Source organism: Athene cunicularia (assembly GCF_003259725.1).
Source record: "Athene cunicularia isolate RWA chromosome 1 unlocalized genomic scaffold, athCun1 chr1_part2, whole genome shotgun sequence".
In the NCBI taxonomy this organism is placed as follows: Eukaryota; Metazoa; Chordata; class Aves; order Strigiformes; family Strigidae; genus Athene; species Athene cunicularia.
In genome coordinates this window covers 32,444,948-32,467,160 of record NW_020799092.1, presented here as the reverse complement: position 1 = coordinate 32,467,160, position 22,213 = coordinate 32,444,948, and the positions used below count along the sequence as shown (strand labels likewise).

Genomic DNA, 22,213 nt, shown 5'->3' with positions numbered 1-22,213 from the left:
CGGGCAGCGCTGCCGCCGAGGCGGAGAAGCACCTCAACGGCGAGCTGCCGCCGGAGCCTGAGGACAAGGACGGCGCGGAGGGCGGTGCGACGGGGCTGGGCGCAGAGGATGGTGCCAAGAAGAAGCGCAAGAAGAAGAAGAAAGGCAAAGCGGGCCCCGCGGGTAGGGACCGGGCCGGGCCGGGCCCCTCCGCTGACAGGGCGGCTTGAGGGGGCTGCCACTCGTTAGAGCAGGCCTCGTGCGCGGCAGCGGGCTGCTGTGGGTGGCTACGGAGCCCTACCGTGCGGGGCGCGGGTAGGGTGATGGGCGCCGCCGAGGCCGCTATCCCGGTCCGTGGCGGGTGTGTGGGCTGAGGGAGATCCCCTTGGCGAGGAGGGGGCTGCCGAGTGTCGGGAGGATGCTGCTGCTGTTCAGCACCGGGGAAGTAGGGGCAAGGGAGGTCCTCCCTGCTCCGGCGCGTGTAGGAGAAGCCACCCTTTCTCTCATCCCCTCCTATGCCCTGAGGGTGGAAAGGCGTAAGACTGCCGCTGTGAAAGTCATCCCGCATGATGGAGTCTCTGTACCCCTCCCAGGTTCTCTGAGAGAACTGGAGCAAGTCTGGGCAAATAGTGTAAAGGAACTACGGTTTGGGTTTGTTTTAGCAGGAGAGTAGTTAGTGATGATCATGCTGTGCATTTATAATTATCTACTTCACGCCCATATTATCTCACAAGAGCAGGCTGCTGCTATTGCAAGAAGAATTAGTTACCCTGGCTGAAAAAAAGTAATCGGAACTGTCTGGATAATGCTACTTTTATATGCAAGTTTCAGTAACAGTACTTGTCACTGTAGTGCCATACAGTCTTACACATTGGGTCTGCTTTAAAAAAGAAAAAGCATCATGTTCTCTGATATCTGTCGGATGAGTACAGCATATTTTTATAAAGTTTTTGGGGGTACTGTTTACTAATGTGGAGCTATCCTTTCACTATAAATCATACTTTAATTTTACAAACAGGTCAAGAAACAGATAAAGAAATAGAAGGTTCTCTTGATGATGTAGCAAAACAATTGGATAAGCAAGCACTGGAGGAGAAAGAAAAAGATGATGATGATGAAGGCAAGTATAACCTCTTTTCTCTTAACATTTCCAGTTTCAACTCCTTTCCAGACTCCCATTTTAACAAACCTTTTACAGATGCCTTTTGATTGGTTTGGTTGTTTTTTTTCTACTTGGGAGAGGTGAGATGCAACTATGTATACTTTTCACTTTTTTGGCAACAATTTAGCTGTCACACATGCGCACACATATATATATATATATATATATATATATATATATGAAAAATAACAGGGGTAACAGCTTTGTTAAAGCTTCTTATTTTCAGGGATCTTATTACTGAAGGGCAATACTTAGATTAAAATAAGGTAAACTATAAATCAGTCTCTTTTGCATTACCATGGTCAGTAGTAATTTATGTTCCAAATTACGTCTCTTATTCTTGGCTTAGAACAAAAAATACGTAGAAAATTTTAAGGGAGCATTTACACAAGCAAGGCATAAACCTCCTGTGTTGGTTGTGCTGTGGAGCTGATGTTCTAAGCAACTGCCTTGGAAGTGTCTGGTATTGAAATCCAGGCTGAATGCATCTTTTTTGTAGGAATATTAGGTAAAGAAGCTATATTTTGTTTGCTTTGGTGGGTGGTTCTCAAGAGAAATGGACATTGAAGAAAATACATTCCTTGAGTTAGTAATTTGGTTTCCTTCTTGTGAACTAGCGTTTAAAGTTGGCTCAGCACCCTAAAATGTTTCTTATTGACTATTGCTGGAATTTGTCATTCCAGAATTTAATTTAATAAATCTGATATAGAAGACTAAAAAAACGGAAATAAGTGTGCTGACATATATAAAATGACCAATAAATTGATATTTTAACATTATTAATCTACCTATAGCATCCAGTTTTATAAAGTTACTTTCTGTAGAAGTGTATTCTGATGGTTTATTTGGTTTAGGGTATATTTCAGGTTATGGAGTTGAAAGATAATACAGTATGTGATTTGCCATCATTGTAACTAAAGAAAGAAGTATTGAGGAGGATAGTGAAAATTTTATGCAATTAAAAGAATTCTTTGAGAATTATTAAAATATAGTTCCATCTCAGGAGAAATAACACTGTTAGTAGCAGATCAAGTGCTGTGTTCATTTATTCTTCTTACAGCATTAACAATTAGTATTACTATTAGAAAGTATTAAAAAAAATATGAGGTGATGCTATTGCTGAAATAATAACCTTCCTTTTTCCACATACTAGACTTGGATATGTTTTTCTAAAAACAGTAACATTTTTGCAGAAAAATTAAAATTGCTTGTTTTTGAAGACAACTGTGTATTCTCACCTGTACTGGTTCTCACCACTTCCCATCTTAATTGTGTAGTTTCAGAGGTGTTGCTTGAAACATGATGCTGCGTTAGATGAAAACCAATAAAATACCTACTGCCCTCCCTCCCCTTTTATTTTTCTACCTTGATAAGCCCATAACTGAGGTGGCCTGAGAAATGAGACTGTATACCGTTGAAATCTGAGAGAGATGAGGAAGTGATCTTCAGATTTCCATTGCAGTGTTAAAACATGTGATAAGTAACATTTTTATATTATATTAAGCTAAATTATTCAACAGCTATACCAAAATGGCATAAGGTTGGGCTTCAGTTTTGAAAAGGTCTTAAATTGCTTTTTTTTGGTGAAAATTTTTTTCATTACTAACTAACCTGAGGACAAACAAGGTATTGGTCAGATACAGTAGTTATGTTTCTGGCAGTGCGGTTAGTCTGCAGCAGACTTCAAGGATGTGAAAACATAGGCCTGGTTTGCAGTGATACGTGAAAAAGCCACAATAAGCAGATAGTGACAGCAACATTTAAGAAATGCTGTAGTCTTTTGCAGTTTAGGCCTATTGTTTAAAAAACAAAGAAGACAAAAATCGCTTGGTGAAGGAACTGGAGTCACATCTCGTTTATTCCTTGATGAATGGTTTGAGCACAGCTCAAGGTCAACAGAAATGTGGCAGTTACCACATTTTAAGCAAATTTATGTGTGCTGTTAAAGATTTTTGGCTGCCTATGAAATATGAATTGATGGGGAATCTGGTAGGCTGGAGTACATTGTAGTTACAAAGTATACTTGCAATTTTTACAGAAATTTTAATTAAGATACTTAATGCTAAAATGAGCTGGAGAAGGGTGAGGGTGACACATTACTGAAATTTGCTTCAGCTGCAGGATTACAGTACTCGCCATGGCATAAAAATGCAGATGACACTGACCATTATGAGAGGCTTGAAAACTAGTGACTGGAACAACTGGTCAGTGTTTTGGTTTGGTTTTGTTTTAAATAAATGAGCAAATACAAGTTTCTGTATAAGTTCATTCAAAATGGCAGTGCTTTGACTTGATTCTAAAAGTTCTTTCAATTTTACTTTTTGTTTTAGATAAAAATAAATGTTCTAAATGTAGATGACTAGTACTTGCTCAAGTGAACTTGTGTTTAGGTCCAGAAGGTTTAGTTAGGTGGTACCACATTAGATAAATATTTCATTGTGTATTAAGCAACTAAGCATTATATGTAGCCAGATGTGAAGTCCGCAGGGTTACTGTTAACTCCCAGATGTGACTGTAACATGGTGTGGCAGATTCTTAGTGCCTAGCTGTGCTCCCTGAAAGCCTTCTGCTAGTGCCTCTTACAGGCTCTATGTTTTGCTCAGTGATGGTTGTGACTTTCCCTGTTATCTCCAGATTAAACTCATCCTAACCTAAATGCTGTCATCTTTCCTTGTTTAGGCGGTTTTTGTCTTTCTGGATACATTAAGTTCCTTTAACCTGAAGCATCAGAAGATGGGTTTGAAGTAATAGTTCCTAGTCTTTTCTTAGTTGTGTCTAATACAGTTCTCTCTCATACCCTCCCCCAACACCAGGCATCTTTTTGGGTAAAGTGAGAATAGAGGAGTTTGAAGTAGGACTTTTTGAAAGCTCTTTCCCTGAGCTGCTTTTTTCTCTGCTGATATGTTTAAGTCAACAACTTTAGAAAGTATTTTCTTAGCTATGTGTTTGGTGTAGGCACTGCAAATGCTAATGGCTTGGTGGCAGCTTCTAGCTGTCTTGTTCCAGATAGTCCAAATGGTTTTGTGTCTCATTGAAAATTCTTTGGTTCTTTAAGGTTTTTTTCTATGTTCACTTGAGCACTTTTCTTTCCTTGTAGATGGAGAGGGTGAAGGAGATGGAGCAACAGGGAAAAAAAAGAAGAAGAAGAAAAAGAAGAAAGGACGTAGGTATCGAGCACAAAAATAAAGATAGATGCATGAATATTTGGTATAAGCATGTGTAAGTGCTATTCTTGGCAGTTGAAACAGATTTTGGGGTGCAGTTTGGGTTTGTAGGGTAAGTCTGAGATTTCTTCTTTCTGATATCCCTGAATGCCACCTTGAGCATTGGCCAAATAAAGTCATACAGAGGCATCATGATACCATGTTGTTCTGGTACAAGCTCACATTCTAGTAAGGGGACCTTAAGTAACTTCTACTGTTCAACTTTTATGGCTGAAATAAGATACTTAGTATTTCCAGTGTAATATGTAAAACTTTCTTAAATTATACTCAACAGCTAAGGTCCAGACGGATCCACCTTCTATTCCAATATGTGATCTATTTCCCAGCAACGTATTCCCAAAGGGAGAAGAATGTGAATACCCACCAACGCAAGATGGGTGAGTGCTTTAAGCTTAAAAAATGCTGTCATCTGGATGTGCTGAATTGCAGAACTGTTAATGTACAACTAAATGGACAAAGTGAGAAAAAACCAAACCAAAACCAAACAACTGGATCATCTAAGAATTTAATGAATAGAAGTCTTTAGGCTATAAGCGTTCCTTCTTCCCTACCCTTTTAGTTAAGGTAAATTCTGCTCATAGCCTGTATGAGCAGAATTGCTATGAGGCAGGGGACCTTGAGACCCAGGGTAAGAACAGGATTTCAATAGGCAACTTGTAAGAAAAATATAGTCTGAAAGTTTAAAATTTAGGCAGATGAGACACTTATGCAGCAGTTTTGGGGTCATCTAGATGTCAACTTCATGTTGGTTTGGGGTATTTTTTTTGGTAGAGACATGTCAATCTGAGTATGAGACAGTCTAGTTTAAAAGCCTAAAAGTGATATATTCTGCACTTTGCTTCTCTGTGTATGAATATATAGTTATAACCTGAACTGTTTTTATAATTCATAGTGATGGGTGAATAATGTGCAGTTTCACTAGACAAGCAACAGCTTCTAGTGGTTTACTGAAATGGAGATCTTGCAGCCTTATGGGTACTACTATTTCCTTATGCTTTGTTGGGAGCAAGGATATACAGCTTGACTGAGTTTCTTGGGTTTTTTCTACATGAAGTGTTTGTGGAAAGGTCATGTTTTACTCATGGGGTGGGGCAGAATCAGTTTGAATTGCATGAAAATCTGAATGAAAAGGCCAAGTATTATGAAAACTTAACTGGTCATTTTGAATCAAAACTCTGAAAAAATAGTTTTAGCCAAGGGGAGAGTGAATAGATAAATATTTGTATTTCTGAAAGCATTGTTTAGTTTTGAGTGACTTCTTTTCAGAAAAATACTTTCTCATAAAGTGTCAGCAACATAGTTAAGAGTGTCTGTACATCCTATAAATTGTGTTCAGATATTCACAGATAACATGGTTTCATTTTTATGAGATTAAAATTTGGTTCCGAGGAAGACTTTTTATCTCTTTAATGACATCAGTTTGGTCACAAGGTGTGTTCAATTTATTTACGAATGGCTGCCTTGTTTGTATGCACAGTATTAGCAGGCTAATGAAGGACTTGCACAGGGTAGTCCTGATGGGCTGATGCAGGAGTGATTCCTCCATGCATAAGTATTTGCCATGCGGAAGGACGCGATTTAAGCAATCCAGAAAATTAGATTATAAACATCTTAGGTATGTTTATAGTTTATTAACAAATTACACACTATCTTTACACCTCTTTTACTTACCTAGCTGTTGAAGATTAATTGTTATACTATGGGTTTGCTACTATTCATTTGAAAGGGGGAAAAAACCCCAAACCCCACAACACAAAACAACAAAACCAAAACACCTTTTCTAACAGGATTTAAGTGAGGCATCTTTTCTTTACCAAGAATATTATGTTATGGAAGTTCCTATATGCTAAGGAACTTGAAATAGTTTCTTTATATAATTTGCTTAAGCAAATACATACTTCATTTTGTTCCTAATTTGAGAATTTAACTCTTATGATGCTACTTTAGCATTTCCTAACATTAGAAGCTACTTAAATTAGTTGTAGATATGAATACTAGGATATTTCCTATTCTAAATAATAGTTTCATTTTGCGTATTAGTGAAGCGGTTTTGTATGCCTCTTGCTTATTCATGCTGTAGTCAGTAGGGTTTTGTCTTTGGTTTGGGTTTTTTTTTTTTTTAGTTGAACTTCTATTCGTAACTCTTGGTGTACATGCTTTCTAAAATTATCTCTCATCAAACTAGAATTGTGTATTTTGTGCAGGAAGCTGAACTAGAAATTGGGTATAATTTAATTTTCGGGTGAAAATAGCAGAGAATTGATTCTTGTATAGGACAACAGGCTAACAGCTTTGATTATTTTTATGTCTTGGGTATTTAGTTCTGTTTGAAGGCTTGTATTTTTTGTTGAAGACACCTGAATTTGAAATCAGGTGACAAGAAGAGTGGAAAAGTTATAAGCAATACTGATTTTTGTTAAAGTGGGATTAAGGAATTCTTGTCCCTGCCTGCTTGTTTCTGCCTCTGTGCTGTTACCTAGGTTAAATTAATCCGTGGGAATTATTTTCTGAAATTCTTATATTTGATCACTAAATTTTTGTTTACAGCATAATCCTTTAAAGATTTGTGCTAATGAAAACTGGGGGCTGTGAACTGAAGAGATGGGGACAAATGTCTTGGAGCAAGAGATGAACTTTTTAAGCAGATTTACATGGTAGTCAGCACACTAGGAAACTGTCCTCAGAAAAGCTTGTTGGCTCATGTACCTGTCAAAGATCTCACACTGGACATGAAGTTCTCCACCTGATAATTTGATTTTTCACATGTCCTGAAGTGCTTGGGCACAAGCAGGATTTATTGCCGCCGCCTTTCCCGAGCTCCCAGGTGGCAGTGTTACAGCTTTGGCAGCAAAATGCTTTAGGTCTAATCCAGTATTTTCAAACGTAGAGGCTGTTTTGTCCCCTAGTTGTCTTTTGTGGAGTGACTATATGCTGAAATAGAGTAGACAGATTGAGGATGGCTTCCTGCCAGTTTGGTGGACTTTGTACTTAAGTCTGTGTCTGGTGGTAGAGCAGCTGCCCAGACTCTCAGCAGCTCTTCCTACCAGAGGGTGAGTCTGAAAGGATCCTCAAGTCCCTCTTCTCCACTGTTTTTCTGCAGTTACACCTTTTCCATCTTCTTGTGCTATGACTACTGTGCTGGCAGTAGTCCAATTTCCAAGTGCAGTAAGGGGGCTCAGGTGTTCCAGCCTGTTGCTTTTTTGATGGAATTTACCAGTGTTAAGGCAAATTCTAAGAGTGGTATGTGTGATGCTTGCTGTTGGAGCAAGAAAACTGCTTAGAAAAATAAGCATGGGATTTCTCCTTTGCAGTGTTGTTACTTTATATGAAAAGGAGCAGGAAGTTCAAGGGAAACAAAGAAGAGGGTCTCAAAGTATTTGGATCCTCTCGTCATTCTGAGAAGAATTGTCTAGAATAGCTTGTTATCCTTTTTTATCTTTTCAACTCTGCTTTAGGATTGCAGCCTCTTAACACTATAAATACTCGGTTCAAAATGTAACAGAATTGCAGGGCATAGTCTCTTGGCTCACTCACTCCTGTTTCATGGCTATGAAGGAAGAGTGGAGCCAAATTACATGTCTTATGAAACAGGTGAGTAGCTACACTTTTGGATTTCAAAAAGTAATCCTATTCAGTTGTTTGCTTAGAGTCAGCTCACTTACATAAAGGTAAAAGTTAATTTCTAAATCTGGAAACTTCGGCGTAGTTCAGCATCTTTGGTCCATCTTTTTCCTCATCCCTTTTATGATGCACCTACCATGATATGTAGCTATGTATTGCTTTTAGTAGTATTTGTCCTGCATAGCACGTATGCTTTGACTTATCACTAGGGTTTTTCGCATCATTACAGGCTTCAGTTTCACCTTTTGAAAGGTATCTCTACTTTTTAGTCAGAAGAGTAGTCTTTTAAGTTCTGACAGTTGCTGGAGTGCTTAAATTACTTTTTTATTTGTCTGCTTTCTTGGAACCTTAGTTGTATTGTTTCTTGCATAATAAATATATTCAAAACTAATATTTAGTCTTGTGCTGAAAATTATTCTTGTATTTGTTCTATGAACCTACCGAAGAGCCAAACTGGTGTTCTCATGGAACAAATGTTAATTCACTATTCAGCAAATTTAGACAATAACTTCCTGGCATGTGTCACAGTTACTATGCACTGTGTTAGGTGTTACTACCTAAATATTCTGAGGATGAGTGCAAGCAATACTGGAACTGCAAGCTCTTAAATCTTGAAGGAGCTTATTGTCTCCATGTCAGTAACAGTTTCTGGGCCAAGTAGCCACACTACAGTGCTGAGATTCTTCTCTGTACAGGAAGGGCATGGTCTGAATAAGATTGTGCAAAAAATAAACTTTTTGCATGAGCAGAGCATGTTGCAGTGATTTGCCCTGCTAAAATCAAGGTACAATTGCAGGTATTAATGTAAATTTTATATGCCTATTCTATCTTTTTTGAAAAGTATTATGCATCCTTCAAGCACACTGCTTCTCTGGGCTTTTGAAAATGTAAAGGAAATAATATGGTTCATGGTCTAACTGAGTTTAATTTCTATGTATATGTGATTATATTTTTCTTCTGCAATGTTAATGCCTTTCACAGGTGCCAGTCTGTGGTGTTGATGGATTTTTTTTTTTTTAATAGGCTTCTTTTATTTTGAAAATTTTATAACCCAGGATTTTTTTCCATTGCACAGGGGAATGTAAACCTGACTGGTTAATAAGCACTTTGCAGTCTTTTTAGACAGAAGTTGTAATGACTACTGTATCTACTGTAGTAACTTTTCATAACACACTTTATTTTGAAGGCGGACTGCCGCTTGGAGAACAACTAGTGAAGAAAAGAAAGCTCTAGACCAAGCCAGTGAGGAAATCTGGAATGACTTTCGGGAGGCTGCAGAGGCACACAGACAAGTGAGGAAATACGTTATGAGCTGGATAAAACCTGGAATGACAATGATAGAAATCTGGTGAGGACACAGATCTTCTCAAAAGACATCTGCTGTAGATTTTTCTTCATTCTCCGGAGGGGAAGGGATTCAGTCTCAACTTTTTGTGCTTAATTCACTGTGTCAGGAGTGTTGGAGGGATTTCTGTTTGAACTACACAACCAGTATCTCCAATTACTTTAAGTTCCCTCTTACAACATATTCTTATCTTACACAGCTTTGCAGGGCCTGAGATCATACTCAATTTCAAACTAATCTTTCAGTTCACTTATTTTGAGCACATGCTTTATTTTAATGCCTTACTACTCTTGCAAATCAGTTCTGCAATGGTGCTGAGAGAAGCAGTAATAGTAGTAAACATCCTGGTTTTTGCCAGAATTGTCAGTGAAATGCTGTGTGGATGAGCAATGTAGGTGCAGTCTGCAGCTGGGAGTTGGTGAAGAGGCATAAAAATGTGTACTCAGTCCAGGGCAGGAAGATATTTGGCTATATTTAGTCTTCATTGACTGATGTTTCTGGACAAACATGGTGTTTCTTTGTGTTACTCTCAGTTAATAAGAAATAACTGAGCGAATGGATTAAGATAAACATGAGTTTGATTAAGGTAAAGAGTAAAGAAATAATTAGCCTGGACTGATTATCTTGACTCTTCCAACTATTTCTGTCCTTCAGCTTATCTAGAGTGAATGTCTACTCTCCAGGTACTGCACTGATCCAGACAATTTAGCTTCTAAAATCAGGTGCTTTCAGTCTGGTATGACTGAGGACTGTGCTGACAAAAGTAGGATAGTAAGAAAGCTGATCCCCAAGGTAACTGTGTGAGGATAACGGGGAAAAAAAAAATATACCATCAGAGAAAGTGCAAGACACACATCTGCCTTAATCACTAGTCTGGCTGAAACAAATCTGTTTTACTGAATTACAGAGTTTGTTACAGTTTTAAGCAATAATTTTCTCAAAACATGACTTTTCTTTCCAAAGTACCTCAGGCTATGGGGACTTGCCTGTTAAAATAAGCTCTCTTCTTTTTGCAGATTGCTGTGAGTGAATAGCTTTCTTAAATAAAATCAGAGTATGGTGCGCTAATGGGAGCTGCAGTTTACATCACTTGCTGCCCCTATAGGAGTATGCACTGGTGGACATGTATCTGTAGCTTTCCAGGAGCTAACAGCTTGAGATAGACAAAAACCAGGAACAAATGCTAGTCTCAAGGTTTTATTTTATCACAGTTAAATTTAAAAAATATTATTATCCTTCTTAAATTAGAAAATTGTAATAAATGATGCCTCTTTTTTTCTATTTTAAATATCAGTAATTGAAAAAATACAACTAATTTGCCTAAACGTTAGTTATATAACCTCTGCTGCTCATGAAGAATGGGTTAAATGTAGCTTGTAAATCATGGATAGTTTAAATTCAGAGTAAAAACACTAGCAAAGTACTCAGTTTTGCCCAAGAAAGGGTAGCAGAAACAACACCAAGGACTGAAGATTGTTACGTTGTGCTTACACTTTCCACTCTAGGGTCTCCCTCTAGTTAGCATACAAGTAGTTTAAGACTTCAGATTAAAACAGGTGCTTGAGTATTTTTCTGAGGTTTTATTCTTGTGTTGATTTATTTGAAGTCATCATAAGAAATATTAATGGCAACTGTTATGTTCTCTGTTTTTCTTCTTTCCCCTCTGCCTTTTAGTGAAAAACTAGAAGACTGCTCACGTAAGCTGATAAAGGAAAATGGTTTAAATGCAGGTCTTGCGTTTCCTACTGGGTGCTCTCTGAACAATTGTGCCGCCCACTACACTCCCAATGCCGGAGATCCGACAGTCCTACAGTATGATGATATTTGCAAAATAGATTTTGGGACACATATTAGTGGTTAGTTTTAATTTATGAATTAAAACTTTGAGAACATTCTTCAGTGCTAAGACTATGAAGCTAACTAACTTCTGCTGATTTCAGGTCGTATTATTGACTGTGCTTTTACAGTCACATTCAATCCAAAATACGACAGACTATTACAAGCTGTAAAGGATGCTACAAATACTGGAATAAAGGTATGATCATTATGTAAGTCATTTACCAAGTCTTTTACAGTAAACTTTACCACTATTTTCTATTTATATTGCACTTTTTATTTTCAGTGTGCTGGTATAGATGTACGTCTCTGTGATGTGGGGGAGGCTATACAAGAAGTTATGGAGTCTTATGAGGTTGAAATTGATGGCAAAACATACCAAGGCAAGTTCTTTTCTTTATCTAAGGATAGTTGCTCTTAAGAGTATATATATTTGTACAAATATTGATTTATTTGTATCATATTGAAAAGACCTTTGTACTAGAAGCATGGTATGAATGACTTGCATAAGTATGTGTTTCTGTCTGGCTTGCCTTTCCTCTGGAGGAATGTTCTTGGCTTATCTTTCCAACTGTTGTATCCTTAATAGACAAGATGAAAGCTGAACAATGTCAAAATATACAAATTATTTAATACCTGCTGTTTGCCTTATTAATAAACTTTTGTAAATGTTGGAGTTGCTAGTCTTTAATAATGAAGTTTTGATATAGCATACAAAATATAAGTTGTGTCTTGGCTGGAATTTATACGAGATGTGTGGGTAGTTTTGTGTTTAGTTCCTCTGCACTATGATGAGTCACTATTTTCAGTATAGGCTAACAAACCCAATTGCTTTAAAGGGTTTAACATGTTAGGAAATAGCCTGTAATATTAATGTTTTCTTCAAAAGTGAAACCAATACGCAATTTGAATGGACACTCGATTGGGCCATATAGGATACACGCTGGAAAAACAGTGCCCATTGTGAAAGGAGGAGAAGCCACAAGAATGGAGGTAAATGGAGTTCTTAAATCTTTCTGTTAAGTTTCCCCAACTGCCACTGCAAGAATGATACTTCCTGTGCAGTTATAATGTGTAGTATTTGTGATTCTGGTGGATAATAGCAGCAGAGGGAAAACTTTGCTGTACCCTGTAGTCTTATAAAGGAGTGATCGCTCTTGTTTCATCTCAGGGACTTTTCCATTTAGCCCTAGAGTGTTCTGGTATCTAACACTTTCTGAAATTGAAGGCTTGGAACCCTGCTATTTAAGAAAAAAAAAAAAAACAAACAACCAAACAAATACAACAATTAAAAAACCACCCCAACTTGAAATTGGATGGCCTTAGTGGTGTTTATGGAAGCTCTTGCATATTTATTTCTCTGTGTGTGTGTGTGTGTGTGTTACTTAAATGCAGTGTTGGAATGTGGCACTTAGGAGCAGGGAAAAGGACAGGAATTCAGATTTTGGGGTGAACTTGAGGAACCAGAGTTTTCCTGAAAGGTATTTGGACTTGCCAGTCATTGACACTTGTTTATTCACTCTGTAATTAAAAAGACAAAAGAACAGTCTTCCATTGCTCTGGTAATCCTTGAGAAATATTTCTGTAGTGTTGTAGCTTTGGATGACTTTTTGCAAGTAGTTAGATATGGTATCTTGAAAAGCTTCTGGTATGGTGGATGTTTGCAGATACAGAATAATTAAGCATATTTCTAGATAATGTGAGAAACTAGATGAAAGGTATTGTTTGAATAGTGTTTCAGAGCGGGGAAAGAGAAATTACTGTACATGATGTGGCAAACTATACCAATCAGAAAGGCAGTATTAAAATATGTAACCTGAGATTTAGCCACCATTTTGATGTAAGCTTGTGTTCTAACAAGATAAGAAGGCTTATTTAAAAGATTAGTAATGAGATAAGGGGCTTTTAATTTGATTCTAAGCCTGATCACTGATCAGCCACGATCACTATTAAGCCTCTCAGAATAAAAAAGACTTGCAAGAGCTGAATAGGAACAAGTGAGGTCTGGACAGGATTGTTTCTTGAGGTAGGCTCACTCTCATCACCCAAACTTTGTATTATAAATGTTGATCACCTTGTTAATGATGTGAGCAAAAAGACAAAGTTTTAACTGTCATCTTATCTATAGGAGTGTGCAGCGGGAATAAGGAAGATTGGAAAAGGAAGGTTGAAAAAGTTTGCGTGCCCTTCTTGTTTTGGTTCAGTGAATCATTGTGTCTTCTATATCATCCATCATCAGTATAGACCAGTGTTCTTTAAGCAAATCTTACTTAAAGATTTCAGAGCTTTGAGATTGTTTTAATTGAATATCCAGACACTGGGGAGAAGACTTTCTTTAAAAATTTCTTCAGGTTCTATAGGTTACTTAGGACAAAATCCTACATCGTTAAAGACAGTGAGTTTTGCCAATGAAGAATGTGGAGCATAGCCAATCTCTTACTGTACTGTACTACTTATAGTATCAAACTGCAATCCAGTGAGTTTTTGTGATGGAGAGAAATATAGCCTCTGATGATCCTTATTCTGAAAAAGTTTTTCTAAAGTGCATTTTTTTTTGGTGGCATTGTGTGTTTATTTTGTGGCTTTGTGTTTTGCTTTTTTAATGAAATAAGTTGAATATTCAGGGCATCTTTAAGAGTTCTTGAATTTGAAAAGCAGTAACACGGCTTCATATGGCTTCTTATTTTGGGGTGTGACTTTCAAAACAGCTTAACAAATTGAAAAACTCAGCTCCCACTGTCCATTCATGTTTGTCCTATATTGTTAAGTCCCTTTCACAGTCCTACCATTAAGGATATGTGAATGCACTTGGCAGAAATGAGTTTATGTAATGGCATTTCAGTATGTTCTTGGCTAGAATTTTGATAATGCCCTTGCAGATATATATCACCTTCATTTCTTGAAGAAATTCATCTTGTGGAGTGGAAATGAGCAGGTTAAGGGTTTATACTAGCAGCTGTTACCAGAAAATTCTTGCAGAAATTGGGCAGAAAGTTCTTCAGTGCAGTAAGTCCCTGTAATCAACATCTATTTGCTATGTCTAAACTATACATTTCCTAGGACTTCTCTCTGAATAGTAAAGGAGAAATATGGCCAGATAGCAAACGTTTTGCTGCAGAATGTAGTTTCTTAGCTATGTTAGATGTATGCTTCGACAGTGTTTTAATTGCAGTAACTTTGAGAAATTGTGACTAGAAATGTGCTGATATTTGTCTTGAAACAAATAAATGGTACTAACAAATAGCTGATGATTTGGAGATGTCTGTTAACTTTACTGTGTGAAATCTCCGTACTGAATTTTTCTCTACATCGATTTGGTATTGAATCTATTCACCTTTAATTACTTGTATTCAGAAGTTGTTATACTGAGATTGTGGTATCAGAATGGCCCAATGTCACTTATTCTCAACATGTTCCCTTTTTTTTTTTTTTTTTTTCCTCTCCTTAGGAAGGTGAAGTATATGCTATAGAAACCTTCGGTAGCACGGGAAAAGGTGTTGTTCATGATGATATGGAGTGTTCTCATTATATGAAGAACTTTGATGTTGGGCACGTGCCAATAAGGTTGGGTTTTGTTGTTTTTTGTTGGTATATTGTTCTAGAGCTACCACCCTCTTAGGGTTCAAATGTGATACAATGCAGCTTCTTCACTAATTAATAAAGCTGTCAGAGGACACAAAGGGTGCTGTTAGCAATGTTTTTGTGAGGAAATATGGTGTAGTTGTAAATCTGGAACAATATTGAATTATTCCAAGGAATCTGGAAATGCAAAAAATACCTGATTATGTCTTCAGAAATGTAGATTGGTTTTTAACAATCTTCCTATCATTCTTAATTTTTTTTATAAGTAACAATATATAGATTGTGTTTGTATATTAGTCTATGTATTAAATGAATATATTTTTTAAAAAAAAACAACATCTGCATTATGACTGTGTGCCACAGTCTTTGTCTTAGTGCCGTTCCCAGAATATATCAAGCTATTCATGTGATCTGTCTTTATTTGTATGAATCTTTTGTGGGTTTTAAGTTCTTATTTCAGCATATTGCTATAAAATGTAATAGATTATTTCATTTTTCAGTGAAGAAAAAAAAAATACACTGGGATTGCATTTTGTCATTTCTAAGAGTGCGACATATTTTCTGAAGTGTAGGATATTATGGTTAGAAGCATAGCAGGCAGACATGCTTTTCCAGATAGTTCTATTTTGGTTCCATAGAACAATCTAGTAATATGAAAATGGGGAGGGGAGAATTAGTCTGAGGGTTGGAAAGGAACTGCTTACGTTTGGAAATCAAACATCTCTTAGCAGATCTAGGAATCTGTAATGTTTATATATTATAAGAAGTATGAATAAAAAGCTGGCTGAGTATTTGTCTTCAGAACTAAAACATGAATTGTCCTTTTAGGAGAATGATTCCTGTCACTGAATTTAGTTTTGCTTGCATAGTTAGGTGCAGATAGATTCACAGTGTAATTTTCTCTATTTGAAATGTATGACCAGGGTGTTTGGCAGCATTCATATTTGTTTGGAAGGATATCTTTTTGCAGAAGGCAAATGCACTTTCTTTCCTGAACTGATAAAGTCATCCCAACACTGGGCAGTCTTAAAGTACAGTGAAATCTAACCCTTTTCTTAATGGGTCTTACTTATATAGTGAATGTTTGCTGGTGATACCGATTTGTTCTCAAACATGTTGTTGTTTTGGTGTTTTGTGTTTGTTTGTTTTTTTTTTCAGGCTTCCAAGAGCAAAACACTTGCTAAATGTTATCAATGAAAACTTTGGTACTCTTGCCTTCTGCCGCAGATGGCTAGATCGCCTGGGAGAGAGTAAATACCTAATGGCACTGAAGAACCTGTGTGACCTGGGTATAGTGGATCCATACCCTCCCTTATGCGACATTAAAGGCTCATACACAGCACAGTTTGAGCATACTATACTGTTGCGCCCAACTTGCAAGGAGGTTGTCAGCAGAGGAGATGACTACTAAACTCAAAGCCACCTCAGCACCTTTATACTCTTAAGCGTTGTTGAAACATACTATACCAGAATTAATTTGCAACATATTGTCCGTTTTAACAGTGGACTGATGTAATACTTTCCATATTTGGGAAGGAAGGAATTTAATCAAAGGCAAGTCTTCTAATGTAACTAACCAAGGAAAAAGCTTTCAGGCCTTTAGAAATATTTCAAAAGTTACTTATTTTTTCTGTTCAGGGAAATATGTGCTATAAAGCTCAATTTTTAGTTTGGAATGAGTTATACATTTTGTTTTGAACATTTATGATAAAAGATGCTTTTCAAATATTTATATTACCATATTCCTACTTGAATGCTTTGAATGACTACACCTGATTTCTGCACCCACGTTCTCTATGATGTTGCCTTTTAAACTTCCTGGAATCCATTTTGTAAAAAATAAAGACAAATTTTCAGATCTAAAAATATATATACTTTTTAGAAGTCTGGTTATGATTCTGGTCAGGAATCTGCTGGGAAACTGCTCTATTAAATATTTTACAAACTTGATTTGCCATTTCTTGTTATTCAGCAGGACCTGTCTTACCCTTAATATGAAACTTGGCCTTATTCAAATAGTCTTGTCAGTGCTGGAATACAGGAAGAGAAGTCATCAGCTCTTCACAGGACAGAATGTGGCAATGCATGATGTGATTTGGGGAGGGATTTTTTTTGTGGTTTTGTTTTATTCAGTGTGCCACCCTTCAGTTTAGACTTCAGTGGCATTAGAACATGTCAAATGCATGTAGTTGTCTCTGTCGCTGTTACCAGCAACATACAACTTTAGGCTGAAGTCAACTTTGGATACTAGTATATATCCTTACGTATTCTTTGCCATTGGCATGACCTCTGGCATGGAGTAAAATTTTCATTTGTGCTTCCCAGTCTCCTTGAAGTTCACGTTTGGTTGGACAAGTTGTGGAGACAAGAAAAACATTAATTTATTTTTGGTGTGCAGAATTCTTCCATACAGGCACACTAATCTGGAGTATTTGATGTTTTCTTAACATAGGAAGTCATTATCTGTCTTCCTGCTGCAGTGAATCTGACTGTTGAACCTTGCTTGTGAGGTGAATCCCAGGCCTTAAACATAACTGCTTAGGAAACAGAGACATTCCACCTGCTTCTTTATAGTGACACCCGGTGTTTATTTTTTGGAGGAGTTCATATTAATTCATATTAATTTAGAAATATCAGTTCTTCCCCATCTGTCTTGTGGTAAAAGCTGCATTTTTGTCCTCGAAAACCAGAGTCTGTGAGCTGAAGTTTAGAGGAGAGAGCTGTGTCATCTGGTGCCTACAGTTTTAAAATTGACATTGGTGGGGGTTTTTTCCCAATTGTAAGTATTGTTTAAACTTGGTACTGTGGATGAAAATGGATGAAATAACTGAAATGTGTATTTCTGTTGTTGCTGTCTGGGAGGCTTGGCATCCCAGCAATGAATTTTAAGCAATTTATACAGTTGTGTGGGCATGTATGTCTCAACTTCCAAATAGTAGCTAGTGTACACACTTGTACACTGCAAAGTAAAAACTGTCATTTGAAAGAATCAGGGTTGCTGGCTACATCGGCTGCTGCTATTTTTATTCACGCTAATGGTACTGCTGATGCACTTTTTGACTTGATAACGGGTGAGTTCTGGTACAACGGATGGCTTCCATTCTAAGCTTGCTTACCTATTTTTGTCATGAGCCTCAAACCACTTGACAAACCTGCTTCAGTTCTTATCCTCTCATCCGCTAATTCCAGTCTTTTTTCTCTCTAGAAAGATAGTCTGTTAGTAGCTCAGTGGTACTTGATACTGTTCCTACAGCTTAAGGCTTTTTTATCTTTACTGATGGTTACTTCCAAGGACACTTAGTGTTACTGGTCAGTGATTTCTTTTCCTCCTTTTTTTCTTCTTTACCTGAACATAATAGGAAGATCCAGGCTAGCAGAGCTACTTTAGAGTATGGCTTTTCTTTTAACTTTTTTACTTACTGGCTGTTTGCTCATTCATATATGGAAGCTGATAATCATGTGTAACAAGTTGTAGAAGAAATGCCTCAGGAAAAATACTTGCAGCACGTGATCATTTGTTGCCATTAAATTTAATTGAGTTTGGATATGTGCTTCCCGTGCTGCTGACCATCCTGCATTTACACCTGTCAATCTAGAAGGCAAGCTCTATTTCTACCTCCTTGCATTAAAAAAAAAAAAAAAAAAAAAAAAAAAAAAAATCGCTGCTTTCATGTTCTTTAGGCTGCCTTTTCCTACTGCTGGAAGTGTAGTTATAAAAGTCCTGGCCATGCTGACTGATAACTAGACCCTACTGTCTTGTCACTCGACAAAATCAAAAAGTTTTATCCACAGATTTTTGAGCTCTAGGTATTGTATCTTCCTCAAATACCCAGAAGATGGGGGTCATCTTGTTTCGTGAGTATGTGCACCACCAGAAATGGTAATATTTTTTGTAGTGAGTACATCTATTAGAAGTGCCAAAGTAGAGTGTTCAGAACCTACTTTGCAGGGTGTTTCCTTCATCCAGACATTGAGACATATGTGTCACCAGAGAATGAGACCTCATGATCTGTCCTTTTGGTGGAGGTGTGGCTTAAGATTTTTTTTAACCAGGAGACTAACTTTAAACTCAAACAACATACCTCTTGGATGTGGGGTTTGTGGTTTGTTTTTTTCCTTGCAATAAATTCTGTTAGTTTCATGGAGACTTGTACTAGTTTTCTGACTGAAAAACAGTAAAGTTACTTTGGCTTGTGTTTAACTGTTAGCAGCAGCCTCAGGCCAAGCACGTGCTCAGCGGGCAGCCCACACTGTCAGTCTGTGGCCCTCTTTACCAGGTGGTTGAAATGTTTAAAGCCCTACCTGCATGAAAGGAGCAGCATGAGGCAGAAACTCTTGACTGCGGCATGCAAAAGTAAAGTGAACGTGACTGTCCCAAAGTAAAAAGCTCTGTTGCATTACAGTTTAGGTGAAATCCTCTAGCAGTTGCCAAGAAAGCGGCTGCCTGCAGCGAACAGCCAACATGGCAAGGCCAACATGGCAAGGCCGTGTCAAATGCCTTTTATAGCCTGGGACCAGGGAGACAGCGGTGGTAGATACAAACGCAGATAGCCCTGAAGTGGAAGGCTTTCATGGAGGGATGGGTTTGGTTGTGGGTTTCTCAGAGCTTCTGCAGCATGGGTACTTTGTGGTAAACCAAAAATTGTTAAACTACAGGGGTTTTCCGTATGAAGGCCATATCCTACTGCTTTCAGTCACAGGTCCTTTTTTTTAAACTATTTTTCTGATTGTGTGTTGACAGTTGATTTCCTTGGAGTTTGGTACTTCATGTTTTGACTTAAAAATACCACAAGAAAGATCAGGGTTTTCCCTTTTAAACAGCAGATTTTATTAAAAATGGAAATACACTTGGTGCTAAGTAGCAACTGTAAGGTATATCTGTAGGGACATACTCTTATACTTCAGATTCTAGGTTGTGAAATAGCGAAGCAGTTCCAGCACTGGCTTTGTGGAGGCTGCTGTGTAGCAACCTGGCTTGCAAGGGTGCAGTTATTTTAAGGGTGAGTATAACTTTTCAAAGAGGCTGAAATTGTGCATCTAGGGAGGCAGGTAAAGTTGCTGATACAGTGAGAAAACTGCTCATTGTGTCATGTTGCCTTCAGTATATCCAAATAATATCCATACTGCATAACAGTACAAAAAGAGAGTAAGATGGTATAATGGAAACTTGATGTGATGTGTAAACATGGCTGGAATTTGTTAATTTGTTTTTTACAGGTGGTGGTTGGAGGTAGATGACCTTTGCCAAATCCTGCTTATTTCAAATATTTTTCTTATAGGAAGGATGAAGAGTTAGGCTTTTTATAGTTAATTGTTCACTAGGATTTTGCACTTCCAACTTGTGGGCACTTGGTATTCTGTGGAACATCAATCAGGTTTCCATAAACAAAGGCAGGCAGTGTATTTTCTTGTCATTCACATAATTTTTCTGCCAAAGGGTTTTATGAAGGTGTGTTTAGAGATAAAGACCATGTAACTCCAGAAAAGCATAGCATGCTTCAAATTGAAGCAGGATATCATTTTTACATTAATTTTTTTCTGGAAAAAAAAAATCTACAAAGAATTGAGACAGTTCTGGTTTTATAACTTGATGAGTACTTTAAAAGAAAAAAATATATCTGTGCTGTGGCTCTTCAAGACGTAGCAAAAATTGATTTGTGGTTTTGCTGTGATAGCTACCCAACTCTTGCAGCTAAGGTTAAATCATATAGCTGTTAGCTTTGCTTTTGTACTGATGCTGACTCCTCTCTTCTTTTGCAAAGCTAGTGCTTACCCCCCCCCAACAAACCTGCATAAACTAGTCAGCAGTTAAAATAACAGAAGCTTTTTGCCTAGCTCTTCCGTGAGCTTTAGAAGTCTGCTTCCCCAGTTTTTGAAATTACCCTATTTCTCAGGATGAATTTCTGAGAGCCAAATAGAAGCCTCATTTACCATCAGATCAAAATGGACACACACTCCCACTGTATGCTGCCTGCATGTGTACATCCATGACCATCTGGGACTGGAAAAGGGTATATTGCTTTTAAGAATGGGCTGATTTGACCTGCAGGCTGTGTCAGACAGCACTCAGCCAGCGTGCAGATGATACAAAGTGGGGGTTGGGGGTGGCTGACAGACCAGCTGTGGGCACTGACCCCTGGGGAAGCGGGACAGGCTGTGAAAGGGGCCCGTGGGAACCTTGGTCAGTTCTACCCAGGGAGATGCCAAGTCCTGTGCCTGTGCAAGGAATAATCCTGGGCACCAGTACAGGCCAGGAAGCAGCTCCCCAGAGAAGGAAACAGGGGTGGACGGGAGGAGACAAGCAAACCATGAGCCAGCAACTTGCCCAGAGCTGTGTTAGGCAGAGCACTGCTGGCAGGTTGAGGGATGTGATCCTTCTCCTTGCCTCAGCACTGGTGAGATACAGCTGGAGGGCTGGGTGCAGTGCTGCCTTTCCCAGTACAAGAAAAAATTTACTAGAGTGAGTCCACCAAAGGGCTACAAAGATGATGAAAGGGCTTGGAGCATCTGACAAGAGGTTGAGAGAGCTGGGAGTGTCCAGCCTGGAGAAAGAAAGCTCCGGGGGATCCCATCCTTGTGTATAAATATCTGATGGGGGAAGTAAGGAAGATGGAGCCAGTCTCTTCTCAGTGGTGGTCAGTGACAGGACAAGAGGAAATGGGTACAAACTGAAACACAGGAGGTTCCGTTTAGACAGAATAAACTGTTCTTACTGTGAGGATGGTCTAGCACTGGCCCAGGCTGCCCGGAGAGGTTGTGATGTCTCCAGCCTTGGTTGCTATTTAAAACCTGGCTGCCCACAGCCTGGAGCGACCTGTTCCAGCTGACCTTGTTTTGAGCAGAGCTGGACTCCACAATCTCCAGAGGCCCCTTCTGCTACCAATAGTTTTGTGTACAGTCCTCAAATGCCCTTAGTAGGTGACTAGTTAAGGCACTGTACCACTTCTCTTGTGTACCTGGGAAAATGTCCAGCCTCTCCTGAAGGACAGAGGAAGTGATCTCAAAAATGCATGTGAAACTGTAATTACTGGAAACAATTCTGTCTTGAGGGATAGTCTGTGTCCATGTTCACAGTGTGGCTGGCTGCCAAATTACTACATAGGGAGTGTTACCATGTGTGTGAGGGGGTCCTGAACCTTTCACTAACAGTAATTGCTGCAGAATTCTTTACCAAATGTCTCCAAGCACTGCTTGCTTGTGCAGTAAAAGGAAATGCAGCAAGGGCAGCATATGGAGCTGTAGGCAACTGGGTATCTGGCTGGAGACAGCTCTTAGCAAGGTAGCAATGGAGTTGAACCTTCAACCTGAACCAATTTTTCTGAATGCAGATTATAATGAAGGGGGAGAGTTGAGGAGTCAAGGGTTATGGCTTCTGGAGATTTAGTAATGCTTGCTGCAGTGAGAGAAAATACAGGGGAAGAGCCATAAGCAGACCAGGCTGTCCTAAAAAAAAAAAAAAAAGGG

General features: G+C 38.3%; 1 protein-coding gene across 1 annotated transcript; it reads left to right on the top strand.

Moving 5' to 3' along the window:
- Nucleotides 1-2: 2 nt before the first annotated feature.
- On the top strand, nt 3-16,699 carry METAP2 (methionyl aminopeptidase 2; the record flags this gene model as incomplete). Its single annotated transcript, XM_026864739.1, has 11 exons — nt 3-162; nt 998-1,099; nt 4,239-4,304; nt 4,640-4,742; nt 9,173-9,334; nt 11,006-11,187; nt 11,272-11,366; nt 11,454-11,550; nt 12,057-12,160; nt 14,616-14,731; nt 15,908-16,699. Coding segments are annotated over 11 exons (1,440 nt in total), but the record flags the coding sequence as incomplete, so codon positions are not given.
- Nucleotides 16,700-22,213: the final 5,514 nt, after the last annotated feature.